This window comes from Cucumis melo, chromosome 4 (genome assembly GCF_025177605.1).
Source record: "Cucumis melo cultivar AY chromosome 4, USDA_Cmelo_AY_1.0, whole genome shotgun sequence".
NCBI classification, from domain to species: domain Eukaryota; kingdom Viridiplantae; phylum Streptophyta; class Magnoliopsida; order Cucurbitales; family Cucurbitaceae; genus Cucumis; species Cucumis melo.
In genome coordinates this window covers 31,012,906-31,034,599 of record NC_066860.1, presented here as the reverse complement: position 1 = coordinate 31,034,599, position 21,694 = coordinate 31,012,906, and the positions used below count along the sequence as shown (strand labels likewise).

At 31.2% G+C, this 21,694-nt stretch overlaps 2 protein-coding genes across 7 annotated transcripts; one reads left to right on the top strand and one right to left on the bottom strand.

The window, feature by feature from the left end:
• Positions 1-12,307: 12,307 nt before the first annotated feature.
• On the top strand, positions 12,308-16,919 carry LOC103486797 (protein FAR1-RELATED SEQUENCE 5). Of its 6 annotated transcripts, none has more exons than XR_007820416.1 (5): positions 12,308-12,477; positions 12,929-13,408; positions 15,661-15,719; positions 16,073-16,288; positions 16,394-16,919. XR_007820416.1 is itself a non-coding variant. In XM_051084026.1 (4 exons), exons 2-3 carry the CDS (start codon positions 13,079-13,081, stop codon positions 16,274-16,276), a joined length of 534 nt encoding a protein of 177 aa, XP_050939983.1. In that variant the 5' UTR covers positions 12,309-12,477; positions 12,969-13,078; the 3' UTR covers positions 16,277-16,288; positions 16,394-16,919. The 6 variants fall into 6 exon arrangements, 4 of the variants coding, with proteins under 4 accessions (XP_050939983.1, XP_050939984.1, XP_008443098.2 ...); XR_007820417.1 differs by having other exon boundaries at positions 16,382-16,919; XM_051084026.1 differs by lacking the exon at positions 15,661-15,719 and having other exon boundaries at positions 12,309-12,477; positions 12,969-13,408.
• Positions 16,920-17,747: 828 nt separating this feature from the next.
• Positions 17,748-21,403, bottom strand: LOC103486798 (target of rapamycin complex subunit LST8-1). Its single transcript, XM_008444881.3, has 11 exons — positions 20,995-21,403; positions 20,777-20,893; positions 20,444-20,545; positions 20,166-20,278; positions 20,013-20,082; positions 19,629-19,706; positions 18,984-19,100; positions 18,815-18,909; positions 18,599-18,678; positions 18,420-18,479; positions 17,748-18,029 (listed from the first exon to the last, which is right to left on the bottom strand). The coding sequence occupies exons 2-11, from the start codon at positions 20,882-20,884 to the stop codon at positions 17,902-17,904; spliced, it is 951 nt and encodes a 316-aa protein (XP_008443103.1). The 5' UTR covers positions 20,885-20,893; positions 20,995-21,403; the 3' UTR covers positions 17,748-17,901.
• Positions 21,404-21,694: the final 291 nt, after the last annotated feature.

The following is a 21,694-nucleotide window of genomic DNA, read 5'->3' as shown; positions in this document are numbered from 1 at the left end:
AAGATTGAATCACTTTAGTTTTTACCTAAACAAACAAACATATATATATATATAGATGGATAGATAAAGTACATGTTCTTATTAATTTCTCCCCACATCTTTTGCTATATCTCCCTCACTATGCTATGCTGGATTCACTCCCCCACCTCTCTCTCTCTCTCTCTCTCTCTCTCTCTCTCTCTCTCTCTCTCACTTTGACCATTATTATTGCTTTTGCTTTTCTTCTCCATTTTTTATATTATATATATAATTTCAATTTTAGGGTTATGGGTTGATGATCAAGTAGTGTGCTATAATATTAAACTTACCCTAACCTGGATTAACCTTTTAGGTTCATTGATTGAATTAATATTGTGTCAAAACAGCAATAACTTTCCTATGTTATTAGAACAAAGTTCATGGGATGTCAATCAAATATTGATTTATACTTGTTGGATTTTCTATAACTTTCCTTCGTTAAGTTTTTGGGCTAATAGGAGTTGATCATTTGATTTGAATGTTTGTATTATGACCTTTTAACAAGTGTAAAGAAAATTGAGATCTGTGTTGGTATAATAAAGAGATTATTGTTCATTATTTTTAAATAATTTTGAGTTTTAGTGTCGGGTGTGGCTCAAAATTGAGCGATAGTGACTTTTCTTTACAAAGTTTAAAAAAGTGCAAAATGTAATTGACAAATCGAGAGGTTTGTCAAAATAAAACACTATTTCAATAGATTTAATTTGCTCGAGTTATTATTATTATTTTGGAATAAAAAAGAGTGAAGATTTGAATCATAAGCTTCTCGTAGTGGCTAATACACATTAATATATCAATTGAGTTATGTTCGTTTTGACACACAATTTTTCTTAAATGGATACAACTTGAGTCGGTAGGTGCACCCAAATATTCCTACAAAGCGTACACATCCTTATTTTGATACAATCTTGTCGTTAAAAGTGTATATATTTTCTTAAAATGAAAAAAAAAATTAAGATTTGCATTGATCAAGAAATTGAGTATGTAGGCCACTATAGTATAATTTAGGATTTTTTTTTTAAAAAAAATTCTTTCTTGGACTTGTACACACATTTATTTATTGTAATTTAGCAACATCTCGTACTTGTTCCTAATTTCTTTCCATTGCCCATATTTTTACTCATTGTAATGTTTTTTTTTCCAATAAATTCTATTCGTTGTTTAGAACTTCATCTTACCACTTCTTTATCATTTTCATTATCAACTTCTAATATTTTGATTGAGAAAATTTTCAGTTAATAAATGTTAAATTATTTACAAAAAATTGCAAAATAAAATATTAATAAACTTATGTTAATAATAGATTTGTATAAGTTTTTATCACTTATAGTATCAATGATAAATTTCTATCAATTTCTATCACCGGTATCAGCGTTTATCTAGACTATTAAAAAATGTACAAAATTTTGCTATAAGCTTAAAAATAATTTGACTAATTGATATATCTTTAAAAAGAAAGCCTCCTATTTTTAAAGTAAAATTTATCTTAAAAGCAAGAGTTCACTATTTTATGTCGTTGAAAAATCGATATTAACTTGAGAGATAATAATATATGCATGAGTTTGAACATAGGACCTTTTGTACAAATTTTATGCTAAATCGTCGTTAGTTGATTCAAAAGTTTAAACTAATGTATTATGATAAACTTAATTACATCAACGCTACTTTTAACCGATTTTGATTACTTGGATAAATGATGATCATGACTATGTTCGTGGGTGTATAAAATCTTTTAAATAAAGTTGAAAAGTAAAATCGTACAAACTTTGACCTAACATGATTATAAAGATGAAGATGTAATCTTAACAAATGTCTCACTTTGTTTAATTCCATTTCTTGGGTTTGCACAAAGTAATAATTATTATTTTTATTCACACCTTTGCCATCTAATGCATAAAGAATCTTACTTTTGAAGTTCCATCATTTAGTTTTTAGAGAATTTAATTATATCAATTTATTTCTAAGCTTTTAATATTTTGAAAGATCATATTAATTTTTATCCTAAATGTTTCTATCTAAATATTCAATTCTTCGTAAATTAAGTTATTGAATAAAATAGAGAAAAAATAGAAAATTAAAAACAATGCTTCCTAAAGTCATTTGTGCAAATATATGTGTGAAATTTATGCATCAATTATTTAAATTGATTTAATTATAAATTTTTAGGGTTTTAATTAGTTTTATGCTTTAAATTGCGGAGCTCATAAGAGGTACATGAATTAGTCGAAATCACAATAAAAGAAAACATCTATTTATGGGAATAGTAGTCTTTACTCTTGAAAAAAGCTCCTTAAGATAAAAGCTAATAACGTAGCCGATTAGGTTATCGGAGATATTCATAACATTCGTCGTGTGAAATTTGAAGCATTTTAAACTCTTAGTTAGGGTAGAGCGTTACATATATAAATGATACAACTTTCAAAGTAATATTTGTTTTAACTTAGGTTTGAACAGGTTGATATGAAAATGGAAAAGAAAGAAACCCCACCAGAGTTCATTAATGGTACCATAAAAATTAATGTGTTTTACATGTTAGAGAGAGAGAGAAAGAGAGCCAGAGAGGGTGGGGACCTAATTATTATTTCACCTGGTTTTGAGGAAAGGGGTGAAAAAATGAGACATTATGTGATAGTAAAAGAAAATAAATGAACAATAAGAAAAAACAAAGAAACACATAGAGTACAATATATGAAAGGCAGGCCATTTTGCTGCATTGTCCATTTTCCCTTTGTCTATTTTAAGCCCTTTGAGTGTTGTCATAGCCTTTGGTTGTAACCCTATCTATTTTAATCTCTCTACCTAGCACCTATGCCCTTTTTAATTTACTCATCCACTACAACATGTTTCTTTTTCTTTTTTTAATTCACATACCAAATTTTTTAATTCAATTCATCATATTCTTCTGAGTTGTTTGTATCCTCTCAATAATATTTCACTTGAAAAATATATTCTCTAGCTGATCTCACAAAACATATCATAACAAAAATCTTATGTGCATAAGAAAACAAGTTAAATGTCCAAGAGTTCTTCTCACCTATAGCTACAATTCAAATGTCTCTTTTTCACTTTTACTTTGTATATTTGTGACAATTTATTGGTCAAATCAACTATTGTTTCATCTTTCTTGAAGCTCTTTGGAAAAGATTAAGGAAAAATAGGAAAAAATCCCATGAAAGGGAAATAGATATCCAACGAACTTTAAAGCATAATATTTTAGTAGGTGGTAAAGCATAATTTGAAGGGAAAAGAGAACATGTTTTTCAAGTTCACATATTTGGAAAGGAACATTAAAGTGTTGATAAAAATCATAAATCTATCCTAACAAACCCTTCGATTATTGGTGATCATGACATGTTATTTCTTGATAAAAGTTTTATGATGTTTATTTGATTAATTAATTGAATCCAACAACCAATAAAGTCAGCCTCATCGGTGCTTATTAGACTTGTATTTAAATTTAAAAAAAAAAATATTTGGGTGCATTATCTTACCCCATTCTTTTTGTAGCTCATTCGAGTCTAATCACAAGTTATCATGTAAGAAATTCTTAATCACTTAAATACCTTTTTGACCTATACGATTGAAGGGTTATGAACATTAGATGTTCTAAGTTGAGAATGAGACAATTAAATGAAAAAAAGACCATTTATGTTAATCATGAATTATATATAGTAAGTTAATATTTAATTGAAATTTGAGTTGGTTTTCTACCCTAATATCATGTTAGGTAGATTATTTGAAAAGCAACATACATACACATTTAAACCATCTTATATCCATAATTCCATTCATAGTATTTGAATTCAAATTTCTTTTAATCCCTAGACATTTTATATAGCTAGCAAAATTATATATTTTTGAGCTCTCTTGACAATGTGCTTCCTAGAAATATAACCTCGTAAAAGTATATCATCAATATATATAATATTATAAGTAAAAAATGTGAAACATATACTAAAATATTGAATGACCCTTCAAAAAAGTTTTCACCTAGAATTCAAAGCCCCCTTTCACTTTTACTCATATTTATTGCAAAATGCTATAGTAGTAAAAAAAATAAAAACAGCCACAAAGTCAAATAATTTAATTCCACTCTCCCTCTCAAAAATATATCTTTGGAAATTGTAAAGAAAAATGAATTAAGACTCCCATGGAAGGGAAAATTCAAACACACACACATACAAGCAAGATTTTAGTACATAGAAAAGCATGGGGGGGAAGCACAAGCTTTATTCCACATGCATTTGGGTTGAGAGATTTGGAAAGAACAAAACACACACAAAATAAAAAAACAAATGAATAATATAGTTTTATTTAAAGACCCTATTAATAGGGTCATATTTAAAGGGAACAAAGAAAAAACATTGAGGAAAAAGAGATTAGATTAATTAGGAGAATGCTATTTTCAAGACAGCACGAGTGTGCAAGAAAAAGGAGTTTCGTTTGAATGGAAAAACTTAAAAAATGAAAAAAATGAAAAAAGAAGAAGCAACGAGTTACGATGTTGTTGTCTTGTTTTGAAGGTTTCAAGACAGACATTATCTCTGTGAGCTCTGCAAATTTTGCAAATCCCCAGAATCCCTATATGCCATACACATCATCATCCATCATATATATATAATATATATATATATATATACACTTCTCAATATTCTATTCTATTTTTGTTTACTTTCCTTTTTAATTTGTTTGTTTGGTGTATTGATCATAATTATTGATATAATTACACTTACTTTAATATAACAACTTACCTTTTGGTCATTGATGATGATTTAATATCAAAACATAAGTTTATATGATTGAGATTGTTTGTAACGTGGATTCCCCTTTTCTAATTTTGACTTGATGGATATACCATTTGAATGCAACTCCTAATTTATGAGTGGGTAAGTATCAAAGTTTATTAGTTATAAACTTAAAACACATTCTTGTTTCTTGGAACGGACATAATTCTTTTATAGAGATGGATATTAGATTCAATCGACGTCATCAAACTTTGAATAATTAAAATTATGATTTTACTATTCTTTTTCCTGGGCTCACTATCTCATTCATCATGTAAATGTTATTTCTTTTTTGTTTTTTATCTCGTAAAATTCTCTAAGAGAATAAGAAAGCAACTCATAATTGATCTACCAGCTTCAGTGTCCTTTTCTAAGTCTTCTGTTTTTGCAGTGAGTTATTTTCTCCCTTTACCATGTATCTCATCTTCTTTGGAGACTGATGTTTGGTTGTTGGGTTTTGCTTTATAAGCTTTTCAATAGATTGATGATGAATATATCGTATTTTAGAGAGCTCAAATAGAAAATAAGGTAGTATTGATAAGCAACGTTGTAAACGAAGTGATTTGATCCACCATCTATTGATGTCCTTATTCATATGAATTAATAATTAAGTTCGTAAAAGTTGTCAAAGTAAATTTAACTCAATTGTTTTATTGCAATAATCTTTTTTAATAAAAGTGAATAGTCCAATCCTTTCGTTCCCGTTATCATACTAAAAAGAAACTAAATATGCATGGTTTAGCCAAATAAAATTGCACATTTAATTATTGTTATCCCGCTAATTAATTATGGTGTTGTACTGTGGAAATTGTCGTAGCTACAATAAGTCTGGTTTCAATATTCTTTTTTGGAAAATTATCTTCTAAAACATGGGGTCCCTATGTTCTTGGTGTTTTTGTGTTAATTTAATCCTTTGAGATTCCATGTTTGTTGTCAAAGTCATTTCATTATAATGTTTTTATGTGGAAATGTAAAGTAAATTATCTGTAGTTATTACGTTGATTAATATAATATAATTTAGAACTTATTTTCTTTTTTACAAAATATCTAAAGTTTATATTAGAATATAAATACTTTTAAATTATTAGTGCCTTTTTATATCATTTTTAAAAAAATATGTTTAATGTTTGGCAACTTTTATATAGTTTTATGTTTGTGTTTATATTAAACACTTGAAAAGAAAATTCAATTTTTTAGAAAAAAAAAAAACTCACAATTAGAAGGGGGAAAACATATCCATTCTCTAGTACTACTTAATAGAATCCCAAATTACATAAATTTTAGGAAAGTTACATATATATATATATATATATATATATATATATATATATATATATATAAATTGTAATAAACATTTTAGGGTTTCAATTGTGAAGAAAAGTACTCATAGGAAAAATGGGTTTTGTGTTCATTCAACTTAGGGATGATGGAAGGGGACAAAATGGAGGAGTTCAGAAAAAAAGGACAACTTGAAAACTTAAGAAGGGAAGAAACGTACTTAATGATTGGCTTAAAACTGTTGAGAAGGGGATGTGACATCATCTGTAAAAAAAAATGTACACTTTGATCAAATAATTTAATTGAAGACTATATTTATCATCGTGCTTTTAATCAAATTATTCGATTATATATTCTTTTAAAAAATTACTCAAGTCCATTTTAAATTATAACTTTTTACATATAACTCATTCAAATGTGTTCAATCATAAATTGTCATTCGATAAACTTTTCAAGATAATTTCTGAAGAAAAAAACTTCCCCTCCTAATTGACATAAAGCATGTGTCGTTAAGAAAATATGTAACGAAGAGATGGATGTAAACCGTAATGCGTTCGAGTATTGTATGTCAAAAAACAAATTAGCTAGCAAGAACAGAAAAAACAACAAAAATAGATTGCGTTAGTGTATGTTAATCATGTGTATAGAAGGAGAAGAGAAACAACTTCATTATCTGAAGAGCAACGAAGTACATAATACTATTAATATGGAGATAATGTGTACAAGTAAAATCTGGAGAGTTTATGTATATCCATCGCTTTGACCCCTAATCTAAAGAGAGTCGTTTGAAACGTCAAATGATAGGTTTATGGTAATGATGAGAAAGAGGATGAAATGTATAATATCGATCCTCATCCGCCTCAGATTCTTCCCAGGGTGTGACAGCTTCTTCTGTACAGAAAGCAAAAGGGAGCTCTCTACAACCTGACCCTGAAAAAACTCACAGGCTGCCCACACATAATCATAATGGTGGGTTTTTGGGCAGAGAGGGGAGGCCCATGTAAATAATAGTTAAACAAACAACTTGAGAAGTTATAGGCTCTCTATACTTCTGTAATGTGGACAAAAATCATCTCTCTCAATATGTTCTTCTCTCTCTATGCAATATATTGTCTCCTACTCTCAACTCATTGCTGCTGAACTTTGATATTATGAAAGGGTTAAGATATATATTATTGGTTTCAATTAGTGCAAGGGTGAAATCAAAGTGTGTTTTATGTCTTTTTTTTTTTTTTTTTCATTTAATACAACAATACTACTTATTGGGAGTGCAACTAAAAGTCTCGCGTGTTAGCTAGATCAACATGTAATTGGTGAGAAAAACTAGAAATAAAATTATGGAGATAATACTATACTATTGAAGGAGATATGTGGAGATTTCTTTTCGTTATTAATATTTTGTTTATAAACAGTTTTTGAAAATGTTGAAGGAGGACTAATATGAGATAATGAGTAGTTAAGAATGATTTCTTTTGGATTTAAATAATAGTGTACAAATATCTCGAACTAAAAAGTAAAAAGGAAAACTATAGTTTGGTTACGTGTATGATGAATTTTTCTTTGAAAAGGAAACCAAACTCGAAAAAAAGTTTACATAATTTATCTTAAGATTAACGAGGCCTTTAAAATCTAAGAAAAATCAGAGAGTTGAATGGAACTCCTCTATTAAGCAAGTTTGGCTATATGGAGATTCAAAAGAAAAGAAAAAAGTTGTTAACTTGGTAAGATAAAAGAAATGAGAGTATCTAACATATAACTAACTCTTTCCGAATAACTACAAAAACTTTTCTCGAAAAATTTTCCAATTAGTTATATTAATTCAAGTTCAAGAATTGGGCCGTTGGAGTTGTGTTATAGTAAATAATGTTGAAGTGTCCTGATTCAAGAAGAGACATTATCTTAAGTTTTTTAGCATAAGCTAGCTTAATTAAACCAAATTTGAGCTTTTATTTTTAGGATCAACTCGACCTAATTGTGAGAATGGATTCTAATTACATTTAACCTCTAATGGCTCTTAACATACTGTTATCTTTGCAGATACACATCTCTTGACGACATAAATGTGTTTCACTTTCTGTCTTGGACAACTTCTAAATGATGAAGAAATTCCTTTTCATGTCTTGTTCTCACTAACATCACATGTTTTCTAGAAAAGTTTTTAGATCAAATTACTACTTTAGTGTCATATTTTCTTTGTCAAACGAAAGTTTATTCCATGTGTTAAAACTCTTATTTCTTCCTTTTTTCTTTATTATTGGAGTGATTGCAAAAAGACGAACATATTTCTATGTCATTCAAATATATGTATTGTTCTTTAAATAAAGTTTTACACATCTTCGCTAAAGAACGGGCCACAAAACAAGAACTAAAGAGGAAGTTTAAATTCTGCTATCAAATTTTCAAACTTTAGTTAATTTTTCTCTTCTTATCATGTTAAGGCAATATTGAGTCATCCTTAGGTCATTATATGTTCTTGTAGTTAGAAGCCTATTTACATCTATTTGCATACTAACAATTACTCTCTGTCTTCTTTAGCTCACCACATTTATGTGTCACGTCAATTCAAAAAAGTAAAATAGGAACTTAATAATTGAAAATTATTATTCTTTTTCTCTTTGGGAGCTACAATGAGTGAAAGATATTATTACATAGAATGACTTTGTATGCATGTGATTGGACCATCAAAGGTCCTAGCTTAAGTTTATATATATATATATATATATATATATATGCTATTTTAGGAACGTCATGAATATATGTGGTTTTACTTTTCGATTTTTTATATTTTCTTAATAGGTGTCAAAGGCCTAATAAAATTATGGTTGTCTTCATATTTATATATACTAAAAGCTCTATTAATTACTTTAGTGTTGCTTAAACTTGAATGGTATATCACTCAATATCACCTTTGATGCAAAATGATACAAAAAATATTCACTACTGTCGTTATAATCTCGAACATAACTAATAAACATAATCAAAATATCGAGATAGTGACCACCTAATTTATATCATTTGAGACTATTACTTCTAAAAATCGTAAAAGATAGATAAAAACCAAATAATAGAGATACAAAACCTTTTCTTTTTTAAATTTGCTTTATTCAACAGCCAAAAAAGAAAAGCATGAGAATAGTTTCATTCACCAAATCAAACAACCAATTACACCCTATTTTTTATGTTTAATTTGCAATAACAAACAAACCAAAAAAATCACAAACTGTTTTGGCCTAAAAATACCATCAAACAAAACCTATAAAGTCCCTCCAAGATCTCTCATTTTCTTCAGACCCGCTCAGTGAAGCTCAATTATTATTGCATTAAGAAAGATAGTTGCTTTTCCTAAGCGGGTCTCTTCTTTCTCATTTTCTTGTTTTTTGTTTACCACCATGGACATGAAGAAGGTGACCTGTGCCATCCTTGCGGCTGCCGCCGTGAGTGCTACCATGGCCACCAGTGAAGGGCCAGCTCCGGCACCCAGCCTGTCCTCCGATGCAACTGCTGCTTTGCCAGCTGTTGGAGCCTTCATTGGTGCTTGTCTCGTGTCTTTCTTTGCCTACTACTTGTAAGAAGTTAAGAAAAGAATAGGAGGGGTTGGGAGGAATACAGAGAAAAATGTTATGTAAACATGGGAAAGAGAAACTTGTTAAGCAGTGGTAGTGGTAGTGGTAATTGGTGTGGTTAATTTGGAAGAAGAAAAAGAATGTTTATTTGAATTTGATTTCAATTTCATTGCTCAATGGGCAAAAACTTTTGAATTTGGTTTGATTATTTAATGAGCAAAATCTTGGTTGAATTATAGAAGTATATGTTTACTCTTTTGCTATTTTAATTGATTTGTTTGAACATTAAAAATTAAGGATCCGCTTGGTATGTTTACTGTGTCTAAAGTTTCTCGATTTTTTCTCATTTTATAATAAATTATTGGAAACAAAAAAAAATATTTTTTTTCTAGTTTCCTCTTTCTCAATTTATTTATATTTGTTTTCTTTTCTTTTTTCTCAATTATTTTTATCGGTTTTCTTTTTCTTTTTTAATTATTTTTATTGATTTTTTTTCCTTTTTCTCAATTATTTTTATTTGTTTTCTTGTGTTGTTACTCAATTATTTGTATCGGTTTCATTTTATTGTTTCTCAATTATATTTTATTGTTTCCTTTTTGGATGGTTTCCTTTTCTTTTTCTCAATTATTTTATTTGTTTCCTTTTCTTTTTTCTTAATTATTTTTGTTGGTTTCCTTTTCTTCCGATCTCCATCCTCTTCCTCAAATAATCATTCTCTTCCTCTCTTTCACTCATTATCTTCCTTTACAATCCAGACTATTCCTCTTCGCTGGACTGTTCCTCTTCGTCGGATCCATAGTTTTTGATTGATTATTCCTCTTCGTCGGATCTATAGTTTTCGTTTGACTCTTCCTCTTCCCCAGATCCATAGTTTTTGTCTTTCTCTTTGCGTAAATCTGAGTTTTCGTTGTGGGTTTTTCAAGTATCATAAGTAGCAGAGTTAAAGGTTAAATTTTATTTTGTTTATTTCAATTTTGAATATTGAAGACATAATAACTTACTTTAAAATCAATAGTACATTCTAGATGTCACAAAATATCGATGAGTTGTTGAAATTGATGGATTAAGAAGTGAGTCGACATCATCTATGAGAAATGGCCCGAATGAGAGATGATATTTGCAATTAAATTTGGCAATATTTGAAGGATAGATACAATTTTATGTTTATGTTATTATTTTTATCTGTGCATCAGTACTTCTTCGTATTAAATGCATAAACTTTTGATAATTTTACTTTTTTTTATATTTGATGGATGACCTATATTTTTATTTAATGTTTAATTGAAGTAGATGTGAAAAATAAAAAATAAATCTAGAAGAAGATCAGGAAACAAGAAACAATTATCAAATACATTTTTTGTTTCTGTTTATTTTTTTCAAGAAACAGAAACATTTATCAAATACATTCCTGTTTCTTATTCACATTCCTGTTTCTTATTCTAAAAAAAGTAGAAACAGGAAACAAAGAGCAAGAAACAGAGAATAAGAACATTACCAAACGGACCCTAAAATATGAAAACAAAATAAACAAGGATCAAACCACAGAAGGTCAGATGAACGATAAAAGATAATTAAGATTGAGAAGGAAAGTTTCATATTATTTAAGATTTCTAAGTCTTTATTTATATATATATATTTATTTATTTATTGATTTTTGTTTTAACCACGAATATTTTAGTTTTATTTTTTTTATTGTTGAAAACACTTAAGATCATTCATGTTGAAATATAATTTTAAAATTTAATATTATCATAATTATTAATCCACAATGTGATAGAAGAAAGAAAAAAAGGTGGCACAACAATTTGCAAATAAGACATTATTACTTTGGTTAGTCCAATATCAACAAATAATTAGCTTCCAATATCTCCACTCCACATGTATGACTCTAGTTAATTACCCAATTTAATTTAAGGAATTAAATATTGATGTTATCTAACTTTAATAACGTACAAATTCAAATTCAAATTCAAATTCAAAATATTAATATTTTGAGGGATTTATGAAACATTTTAGTTTTTTTTCAACATACACTTATTTTCAAATTGAACCCTCCTTTGATATGTTTTATAATATTTCTATAATTAAAAAAAACAATTGTACATATAAAAGTTATTGAATATAGTACGACCACTGAAAATATATTTTACAAAATACTACACAAACATTCATACTCGATGTTATTATCGATATAATCTTAAATTTCGTTATGTTTTATATATATTTTTGGTTAATTATGCTATATTTGAAAATATCCACTATATATATTATATCTTTTTAATTATAAGATAATCTTAATCATTAATAAAGTTTGCTACCGCTAATTTTTATTAATATAAACAATATCTATAAATTAATAAGATATATTTTGAAAACTTAAAAACCAAACGTGTTTATCTTGTAATCTAAGACTAAAAACGTACACTTTTAATACTTATGGACCAACAATTGAAAGTTCAAATCGTTGATAACCCTTTCATTTTTTATTTTTGTCTTTGAAAATTAAACCTATTTTATTTTTTTCTGAATAAGTTTTAAATAACATTTTAACTAAAAAGAAAAGAAAAGAAAATGAATTTGTTTGATTGGACCAACTGAGTGTTTTGGATCTAAAGCCCAAAATCCCAATCCACATCACAAGGCAACAACACAACACAACACACTACACATCTCTTTTTTCAGTTTTCACCTTCTTTTATCTTCTTTTTCACTCCCATTTCCCTCCATCCTCAACTCTTTTTCTCGAAGCTTCTTTCATATTTAATCAGCCAAAACCCAACGCCGCCCCGCCACTCCCTTTCTTTCTTGCTCGTACCCAGTCAATTCTTTCAACGGTATTGTGTCTCCTACTTCTTTTTCTTTTAACTCTTTTCCAAATTCTCGACGTTCGAAGTTATGATAAAATAATTGAATTGATTACGCTTGAAAACTGTATTCTTCTTCTGGGTTTCATTCTTTATTGGTAATTCCATTGTAATTTCTGTTTACTTAACACACAGAGCGAATTTTGCTTTACAGAGTCGACTCTAGTTTCCCATTTCAGGACTTGGGTTTGCCGCCATTTTTTTTTGGATGATCTAAATTAGGAAATGGGATATTTATATTTGATGTTTTATGTCAGTTTTTCTCTGTCTCCTTCCCTTTTTCCCCTCTTTTCTACCCTGTTAATTTAGTCAGGAGGGATTTTTTTTTCATGTGCTTTTAGAAATCAATGTGTGATCATTTATCATTCTTTTTTCTACTTGCTTCCTGAGTGATTTAGTTATAAATATTGATAACTTTCAGATGGATTTGAGAGATAATAGTGAAAGATGTCTTCTGGCAGTGGACGCAGACGAGGGAGAGGAAGGGATAGAGGGAGGATCGTTAGAGAGTCCAGCGGGAACAGAACTAAATGATTGTGATGGAGATATTATTCTTGAGCCTTATGAGGGAATGGAATTTGAATCGGAAGATGCTGCCAAGATTTTCTATGATAAGTATGCTCGTCAACTGGGATTTGTTATGCGTGTGATGTCCTGTCGCCGTTCTGAAAAAGATGGACGAATACTTGCTCGAAGACTTGGATGCAACAAAGAGGGACATTGTGTCAGTATCCGAGGTAAATTTGGGGCAGTTCGGAAGCCACGGCCGAGTACACGAGAAGGCTGTAAGGCAATGATTCATGTCAAATATGATAAGTCTGGGAAATGGGTGATTACAAAGTTTGTAAAGGAACATAATCATCCTCTTGTGGTTTCTGCTCGTGAAGCTCGGCAGACCATGGTAAGTGTTTCTCTTCCCCTATTATTATCTTCAATCGAACATAGTATTTTAGAATAAAACTGCGTTCTTTACTCTTTAAGGGAGATGGAAGCGAAAACATCTTTGCCTCTCCGCACCATCAACTGCTTTATAGGGTATCTATAAAAATTCAAAGATTATGTATATTAACTATAGTTGTTACCTTGTTTTTAGGGAATAGCTTCTAGTTTCATCAACCATTCTGATCTTTGCATTCTCCTACCAACCTGCACAGTTACACACTATATTTAATTTTCTCCATACTGAATTTGGTCTTTATTTTAGATGTTGTCTTTTAGTTTATTTTCATGCCCTTTTTCCTTCCATTATCATATCAAACATGGGTGATGCTCATATACTTTGTCTTGGAAAATGACCATTGTTGATGTGGATAAATTTAGGATGGAAGGGATTTTTTGGTTGTGGCCCCGTGAGTTATGACCTGGCACCGCCCGTGTTTTGTTGGTTTAGCTTTGTACAATTCTGATGTCTTGCACCATCTAGAATTAATTCTTTTCTCGTAATGGAAGTGCTGTTTTGTATCTTGAAAAGATAAGGAATTTGTGTTCGTGGTCGAGTGCCTGAGAGTTCAGAAAAATTATGTTGAGAGGTCGTTACAATGTGGCAGATATTTTTGAAACATTGGATGTATTAGAGAAAAGGTACAAAGATTCCTCAAATATGTATCAAGTGGTTATTAGGAAGCAAGTAGATTAATCCATATCAATCATTAAGAGGTATTGTGGCAACCTCATTCAATACTTTTTCTTATATTAGAGTTTATTCGTTTGATTTAAAGAAGGGATTAAACCCATTTGAAGTCAATGAGTGACATTTTAGAATTTAAATAAAAAAAATTGTTGGAGATTAAAATGGGTTTTTTCTGATCATAGGACATAACTTTCTCTCTCAGAAGCAAGTATATCAAGGAAGCAGCAAAATTTTCTAAGATCCAGGAAGACTGTCACTAGTGATTCTTGCACTTGACGAATTTTTAGCTTGAAGAATTCTTGATCATGCATAGTGTTTATATTAGTCCTAGTATTAAAATGAATGGATTGTTAAAGATAGGAAAACAAAGATGAATTTATGAAGTTTATCCAAAAACAAATTTGTCACCTCGCACATTAAAGCTGCAATTTTCTTGTTCTGCATATTATCTAATCACTATGTCACAGTAAGTTTTAATTTTAGCGAAGCGACTGAACTATTGTTTACATATTTTATTGATGCACATGCCACCGCTACCTCTAACCTCTTTAAGTTCGAGTATGGGTTTGACCATAATTTTAGTTTTGCTAGGAGGAAACCTGGCCTTTTAACTGACTAATATGAATACATCTATTAAATAAAACTGACCTGACCATGATTAGTTCAGCCTGTTATGGAGGAGAATTGAAAATCCACTTTGGAGTTTGGTAGGATGCTTGGGTTTGGCGAAGCAAAAGTTATATAGGCAATATACTTGCTAACTCGTTTGGATGAAATATGAATTAAGGAGAAGTAAATAACATGCTTATTCCCTTAGAAGTGCTAATATAGACTCTATATGGGGTGATATGGGGTGTGTTGTTTTGTTGGGCCTTTCGAGAAAGAAACAAAAGAACCTTTCGAAGCTTAGAAAGAGGTCCTTATGATGTTCAGTCTCTTGCTAGGTTCGATGTTTTTATTTGGGTGTAGGCAAAGAAACCTTTTTGTAACAGTAAGTTGGGTCTTATTTTCTAGATCGGAGATCCTTCCTTTAATGGAAAATTCTCGCTTGTGAGCTTGTTTTTCGGATGCTCTTGTGTTCGTTCATTCTTTCTTAGTGAATGTTCAGTTCTTTAAAAAAACGTGTGTAAATATATGATATATGTACACATATACAGATATATAGACTCAATATGGCTTTGGCCCTGTCTGGTATTTTGTTATGAAATTCTTTAGGATGACGCTCCTTTCTTGCTTCTACATTGTGGAACAAATTACAATGACCGGATTCTCCTTGAGACTGCCATCCCCCCTAAGCCAACTTGTTCTCCATTTCCGAACTTCCTACATTTCATCTTTGTGTCTGTTTTTTTTTTTAGCTTTTTGGAGTGTTGTAACCAGGTAGCTGCACACACACATGACAAGATGACAAATGAATATAACTATTCAAAGTCTTAATACTGATGGCTATACTGAGGTAATTACTAAGATTCGGGAGAAGTACAATTTTTCATACATACTAACTTGAGCTTCTCACCTTCCAGGCATGTCTTCCCCTTTTCAACCACCAACCGATATGTTACCTAGCCTTCTTGTTCTATAGGTGAATTTCATTGATCTTTTAGAACGTAACATGTTTTGATGCTTTCATTTGTGATGCGTCACGTGATTGTCTGCATTTTCACCTCTATCTTAATGGTTGGAAACCATGGTGATCACCCACCTAGCATATTAGTTGCTCGTGAGTATTCTACTATACCATTCCTAGTTTAGGAAACTAGTAAACTGACGAGAGATTGGAAACTTAACGAAAGATTAATAAAGAAAAAAATCTTTAACTAGAACTATATAAGATTGAATTGTATGTTTATAGCCAAAATTTTCTGTGGGTGACTGATAGATAATTATAGTATTGCATCATGATGAAAAATCATTGATTTTGAACTTTCCTTGCAGGATGAAAAAGACAAGCAAATACAGGAACTCACTATAGAGCTGCGGAATAAGAAACGGTTATGTTCGACATACCAAGAACAGCTTGCTGCATTTATGAAAATTGTTGAAGAACATACCGACCAATTATCAAGAAAAGTTCAAAATGTAGTTACCAACCTTAAAGAATTTGAATCCATTGAGCAAGAACTATTGCATCCTAGGTAGCCTAGCCACTGAGTGAGTATCTGATTGCTATTTAACCCCTCTTTCATTTTGGGATTTTTGTTCACTTCATCAAAAAGTATTTATTATGTCATTAAATACAACTAGCTTCTTATGCAGTGTGGTCGGTGGCCATCGATATTTGGAGGTTGGTAGCAGACAAAGAACAATGAGAACCCTTGAGAAATCTACCCTGCTCCACTCCAAACTCAGAGGGAGCTATAGAAATGAGCAATGCAATATTTGTTGTGTGTATCATAGCAAGCAGTGGCATGAAGTTGAAGTACATGGAGAACATCTGAGCGGAGAGAGTTTTGAATGAAGAGACGATTTTATTCACCTCTCTAAGTGAATAACCAATGCAGGCTTTTATAGAAATTTTGCTGAAATTTTCTTTGGTTTGTGTATATGTTTGCATCTGATACTGCAAGCCGAACCATCCAAATCCCATCCTGGATGCCCACAGAGCTTTAATGAGAAAAGCAATATTAGAATTGTTTAATTTTGCTAATTTTTATTAGGATTATCTGTTGGTCTGACTTGTAGTTCTCTACTTGGTGGAGCCAAGCTTTCCCCAGGTTGAGATGGTACTTTTCTTTTTCTTATGTTTATTTCAGTGACTTAATAAAAGCCCAACTTGTTAATCTATCTTTTCTAATAACGGAAGAATTGGGTAGGAGGTCTTCTTCTTTTTTTTTTTTGGTAAAACGGTAATGGTTTACTCTAATTACTCTATTAATTATTAAAGGATCTTTTTAATCTTTAAATTTTGTTTTAAAACAAATTTTATGATGGTAACACCAAAATATTATAAGATTAGATGGTTGTTTTAAATGAACATGGATATGTTTGCAATGCAGTATTTCTTTCAACCTCGTTACCTTAACTTTTTTTCTTTTTTCCATTTTCTTCCCTCTTCGTTTTATTTTTTAACTTCCCAAGTTTTATTTATTTATTTTGTATTTAGAATTGATCACATGCAAAATACAAGCAACACAAATTTTTACGCCTACAAATTCAACACAAGAGTCTTCTAAAAGTTATTCTATGAAAGGTTTCGTGTTAGAATGAAACTTTTCAAAGTTTAATAGTACGATTCAAATCAAACCCATTTCTTGGTTTAGTTTCCAGGCCTTGTAGATAAGAAAAACATCCGCCAAAGGTAACATCTCTCATGTCATTTCGACCGGTCATGCTAACCGTCTCAGTATCATTCCAATCACGTTCACCTGACTCACTGCCTGTATTATTCAAGTTCCATTCCTATAACCATCTCATAATATCTTATTAAATGTCCCAACCAACAGTATAAAAAACCACCATAGTCCTGCTTCCAAATTTTTGACCCTTGATTAACTGAAGCTCTACACCAGAATAAAAAAAAAAATAAACACTGAATTTCACTCATTTTCAAAACAATAAGATGGTTAGGCAGAGTGACTATGATCAATGCTCGTGATCAAAAGACAGAAAATTGATAAATTATTTAGCTCTATTGCCGAAGAATAAAATTGTTTGATTTATAAATATGTCACTTACTGGAAGACTCAACCAAATATCTTTATAATTTACAAATGACGGAAAAGGAGGTGGCTGTATACCACACACTATGACCACCAACTCCAGTTTCAACCCGACGATGGCTCGGCTCCATCGTGAAGGGCACAACAAATAGTTGCTTTATGATGACCTTGATAAACCTTCATCTCTTTGCCAGTTGACATGGACCAGAGTCTTGCCGTAGTATCAGAAGAAGCTACAATCACAAAACCCTGAGTTATTTCCGCAAACTTACAGTAAAGGTTTTACGGATGCATCAATGAGAATGCCAAAATAGAAATAATCAACTAAAAAAATAGCAGAAGTCTATCCATTCTAATTGTCATTCTTGTAGTTAAAGTTTATTATCTTTATAACTATGAATATCCACACCTTTTTCTTTTTTACAAGCTTGTAGGCTATTTAATATCTAACAAAAATGGCTACTTTGGTCTAGATCCGTGATAAGTAGATATATTTCTCACTCCCTTAACCCACTGCACCAAAATGCATAATGGTTTGCATAATGGTCAACAGAGATCAATGCTTTCGAAGAAAATTAGGTAGAAAATATTGCCTACTGAGGCTTTGTCAATAACTTAGTCACCTGTTATAAGATATGCACCATCAACTGAGAAGACACAGTCCCACACCCAGCGTTGGTGTCCTGAAAAGCACATGGAATTGCAAAGTAAAGCACTATACTTACTTCTCAGTAACTGCCAGGAAGATCCAGTATAGTGATAATTTGACAGAAATAACACTAGATAAATGAGAGCCAGATACCTATAAGGGTCTTTTCTAATGTGAATCCATCGACGTTCCAGATTTTGACAGTGCTGTCAGAAGATGCAGTGGCAAGGTATCTAAAAGATGTGAAGCCACGTGAATGTTATAATTTGAAGAAATATCCAAGTCACAACAATCATTTATTCCAACATATATTGTTCAACCAGAAGAAATAAAAGAAAATAGAATTTAGGAAGTTTTGAGTAATAAGACCGATGGGGTTCACAGAATTCAGGTGAAAGAAGACACTTGAGAATGTATCCCTTGTGTGCTTGAAGTTTATGAAGTGGCTCAAAGTTTGTCATCGTCTGAAAGAGAAAAATGAGTTAGCCTATTTGAATTGTACAGCAGACGATAATCAGCATTTGGCATTAGGTACAACCTGGGTGCCACGTAACAAGCGCCAGACGTAACATGTGCCATGATTATTTGCTGCAACTACCAAGCTCCCATCCCACATAACCGTCAAAGATCTTACAGCTGTATCCACTTCTGGCACCTGGAAACGCACTAAATTATTGGGATGTAACCATGATAATCCATGCCACTAGGCAACTTCTGTTCATTTTTTGGCAGTAAATAACGTACAAACTCGCATTTAGGAGATAGCAAATAGGTTAAATTAAAGGTTCAGGTCCTTCAACATAAAATTTAGAAGAAGCATTATAACAGAACTACTGTTCTGAGCTCTTTGATTTCTTGAACCTCCTCTATCTCTAAACTTCAATCCCCTTCCTCTTAAAAATGTTCCTTCTTTCCTCCACAGTTTAACTGTCTCGAGGACAGCTTGTCCCTTTCACTTCTTTTTCTTTTTATCTCAAACTTTAAGCAATAATGTTGAGAATAGTTACAAATATTTTTCACCAAAAGATCTTATTTTCATTCAAGTAATTTTTCCTCTTTTAAAGTGTGTTAGCCTGACACCACAAAGAGTAATACGACAACCTACAGTTATTTTCAAACAAAGTATGAAAAGGCAGAGGCACATTCAATTACGATTACACAAATGAAATGCACAAAGCCATACCAATTCACAGCTGCATGAATTTGCAGTCAAATCCCACACACGGATATTACCATTTTGATCTCCAGATATCAGTTCAGTCTACAAATGAGAGAAATTTGGTTAACAATGCAAAAGCAAGATGATAAGGTTATTAATTTTCCCTAGGATGAATCTTTCCTAGGAAAGCAAGACAGAATTGGTTAAATGAAAATTGTAAAATTAATATTCCTTTTCATGCCCAAAAAGTAAATGGATATTGCATTTAGGACAGGCTCTAGTGAATTTTCTTGCGCAGTACTATTATTATTGAGACAAGGAACAAATTTCCACCACCCAAGTAGGGCTAATAAGCTTTGAAGTTAAATAATATGAAACTGCAAAAAAGGGGGTAATGTGATATATAACCTGATTAGGATGTAAAACAACGGTGTTAACTGCAGCACGACTTTCATACTCTCTCTGACAACCAGGAGCCCTGAATTTCTCGAAATAAGTCCAGGTAACCTTGAATGTAAGTCTAAACAACATCAAGTCCCATATTTTGAACACTTTATGTACCTTAAATCCCATATTTTTACTGTGCCATCCTCAGAACCTGAATACATCCAGTTCCCATCACATTGAAACCCCACTGACATTACATTGTTAGTATGTGAATCATAACTCATTATCTGCCATGTAGTTTGGGAGTAAAAGTAGAAAGAACAGACGCATTAGAAAATGAAAGGAGTATTTATTTTCACTCAGCTTATATCTAAAAAGATTCTGGAAGAAAAGAAAAATAGATGAAGAAAAGTTAAAATAACAATAGTAAGGTGTTAGAGCAGGTTACATACTGGTTGAGGGCTGTTTGAATTGATATCAAACAACCGTATGTGAGGATTACCAGCAGCAGCCAAATATCTTTTGTCTGGGGTAATCTCCAGTCTATTAACTTGCTGTCACATAATTCATGATAATCAGGAGTAAAAGACATTCATCATCAACCCTAGTTAGTCAAGATTTAAGGTAAACTACCAATGGGTAAGGAACATGATTTATAGTAACTTGTTATGACATAATATTCCGAGAATGTGATAACTTTCTTATTTATTCAATTTGTTATACTACCAAAGCTCCTTTCAGAATAACCAAGAAACACAGAGAACAGAAAGGATTTATGAACTAACAGAATCAGGATATTGTATGGTTCGGTAACAGCGACCACTTTTGGCCTCCCAAAACCTAATAGTATGATCATAGCTAGCGGTTGCAAGTATCACTGATGGTTGAGTCATCTTAATCTCCTACAAGTAGAGAAAGGAAAAATACAGAGTGAATTGAAAAAGCCACTCGAAACAGTTCTCCGTTAGAAAATGGATTTGCATCAGATTAAAGGGAAACATACTTCAAAATTTCAGAACATGGACATCCTCAAGTCAAAAGCGAAAGGGGATCATAAAACCCTTGAGGAGACAGAGCAATATAACTTGGAGGCACTTATGGAGACGAGAACAAGCGCCCAGTTTGTTTAATCGGTCAGAGCTCGCGATCACGGGTGGAATAGGATCGCAACTCTGACGAACCCTAATGGATTGGTGGTCTCCGGAAGGAGTTAGACTGATAGGGAGAAACTCGAAAGGAATCCATGAAAGAGATGGTGCTCCCGAGTCCCGAAATTACAACGGCGTTTGGACTAACTCCGGCGACAGTCCACCGAAAGAGCCATTCTGATGGTTCGCGCCGTCGTCAGACAAAATAGGGAAATGAATAACATTTTTAATATTATTCTTAGAAAAAAAATTAAACTAACATTTTATTCTCTCTCTTCTTTCAAATGTTATTTTAGTAAATCATAAATTTTAGTTCTCAAAAGTTAATTTTTATTAAAATATTCTTAAAATTTATAATAAAAGTACTAATAAAAAATAATGAAAAATAGGAACTAAATTTAAAAGTCTACCATTGTTGTTTTATAACAAATTTCATGTCAAATGTTGCACTGAAATTTTAGAAAAATTCAAGACATACCATCGTTATTTTAAAACAAACTTCAAACCTCAAAAGTTCTAACAATATTTTAAAATGTTAAAAAGAATTATCAAAAC

Bases quoted from the DNA above. Each gene is read 5' to 3' on its own strand.
- LOC103486797 (XM_008444876.3), top strand. From the start codon at position 12,929: ATGGATTTGAGAGATAATAGTGAAAGATGTCTTCTGGCAGTGGACGCA. The intron at 13,409-16,072 runs GTAAGTGTTTCT...CTTTCCTTGCAG, and splicing joins GTGAAGCTCGGCAGACCATG to GATGAAAAAGACAAGCAAAT.
- LOC103486798 (XM_008444881.3), bottom strand. From the start codon at position 20,884: ATGACTCAACCATCAGTGATACTTGCAACCGCTAGCTATGATCATACT. The intron at 19,101-19,628 runs GTATGGCTTTGT...GTGCGTTTCCAG, and splicing joins ATTCATGCAGCTGTGAATTG to GTGCCAGAAGTGGATACAGC. The intron at 18,679-18,814 runs GTCTTATTACTC...CACATCTTTTAG, and splicing joins GAATTCTGTGAACCCCATCG to ATACCTTGCCACTGCATCTT.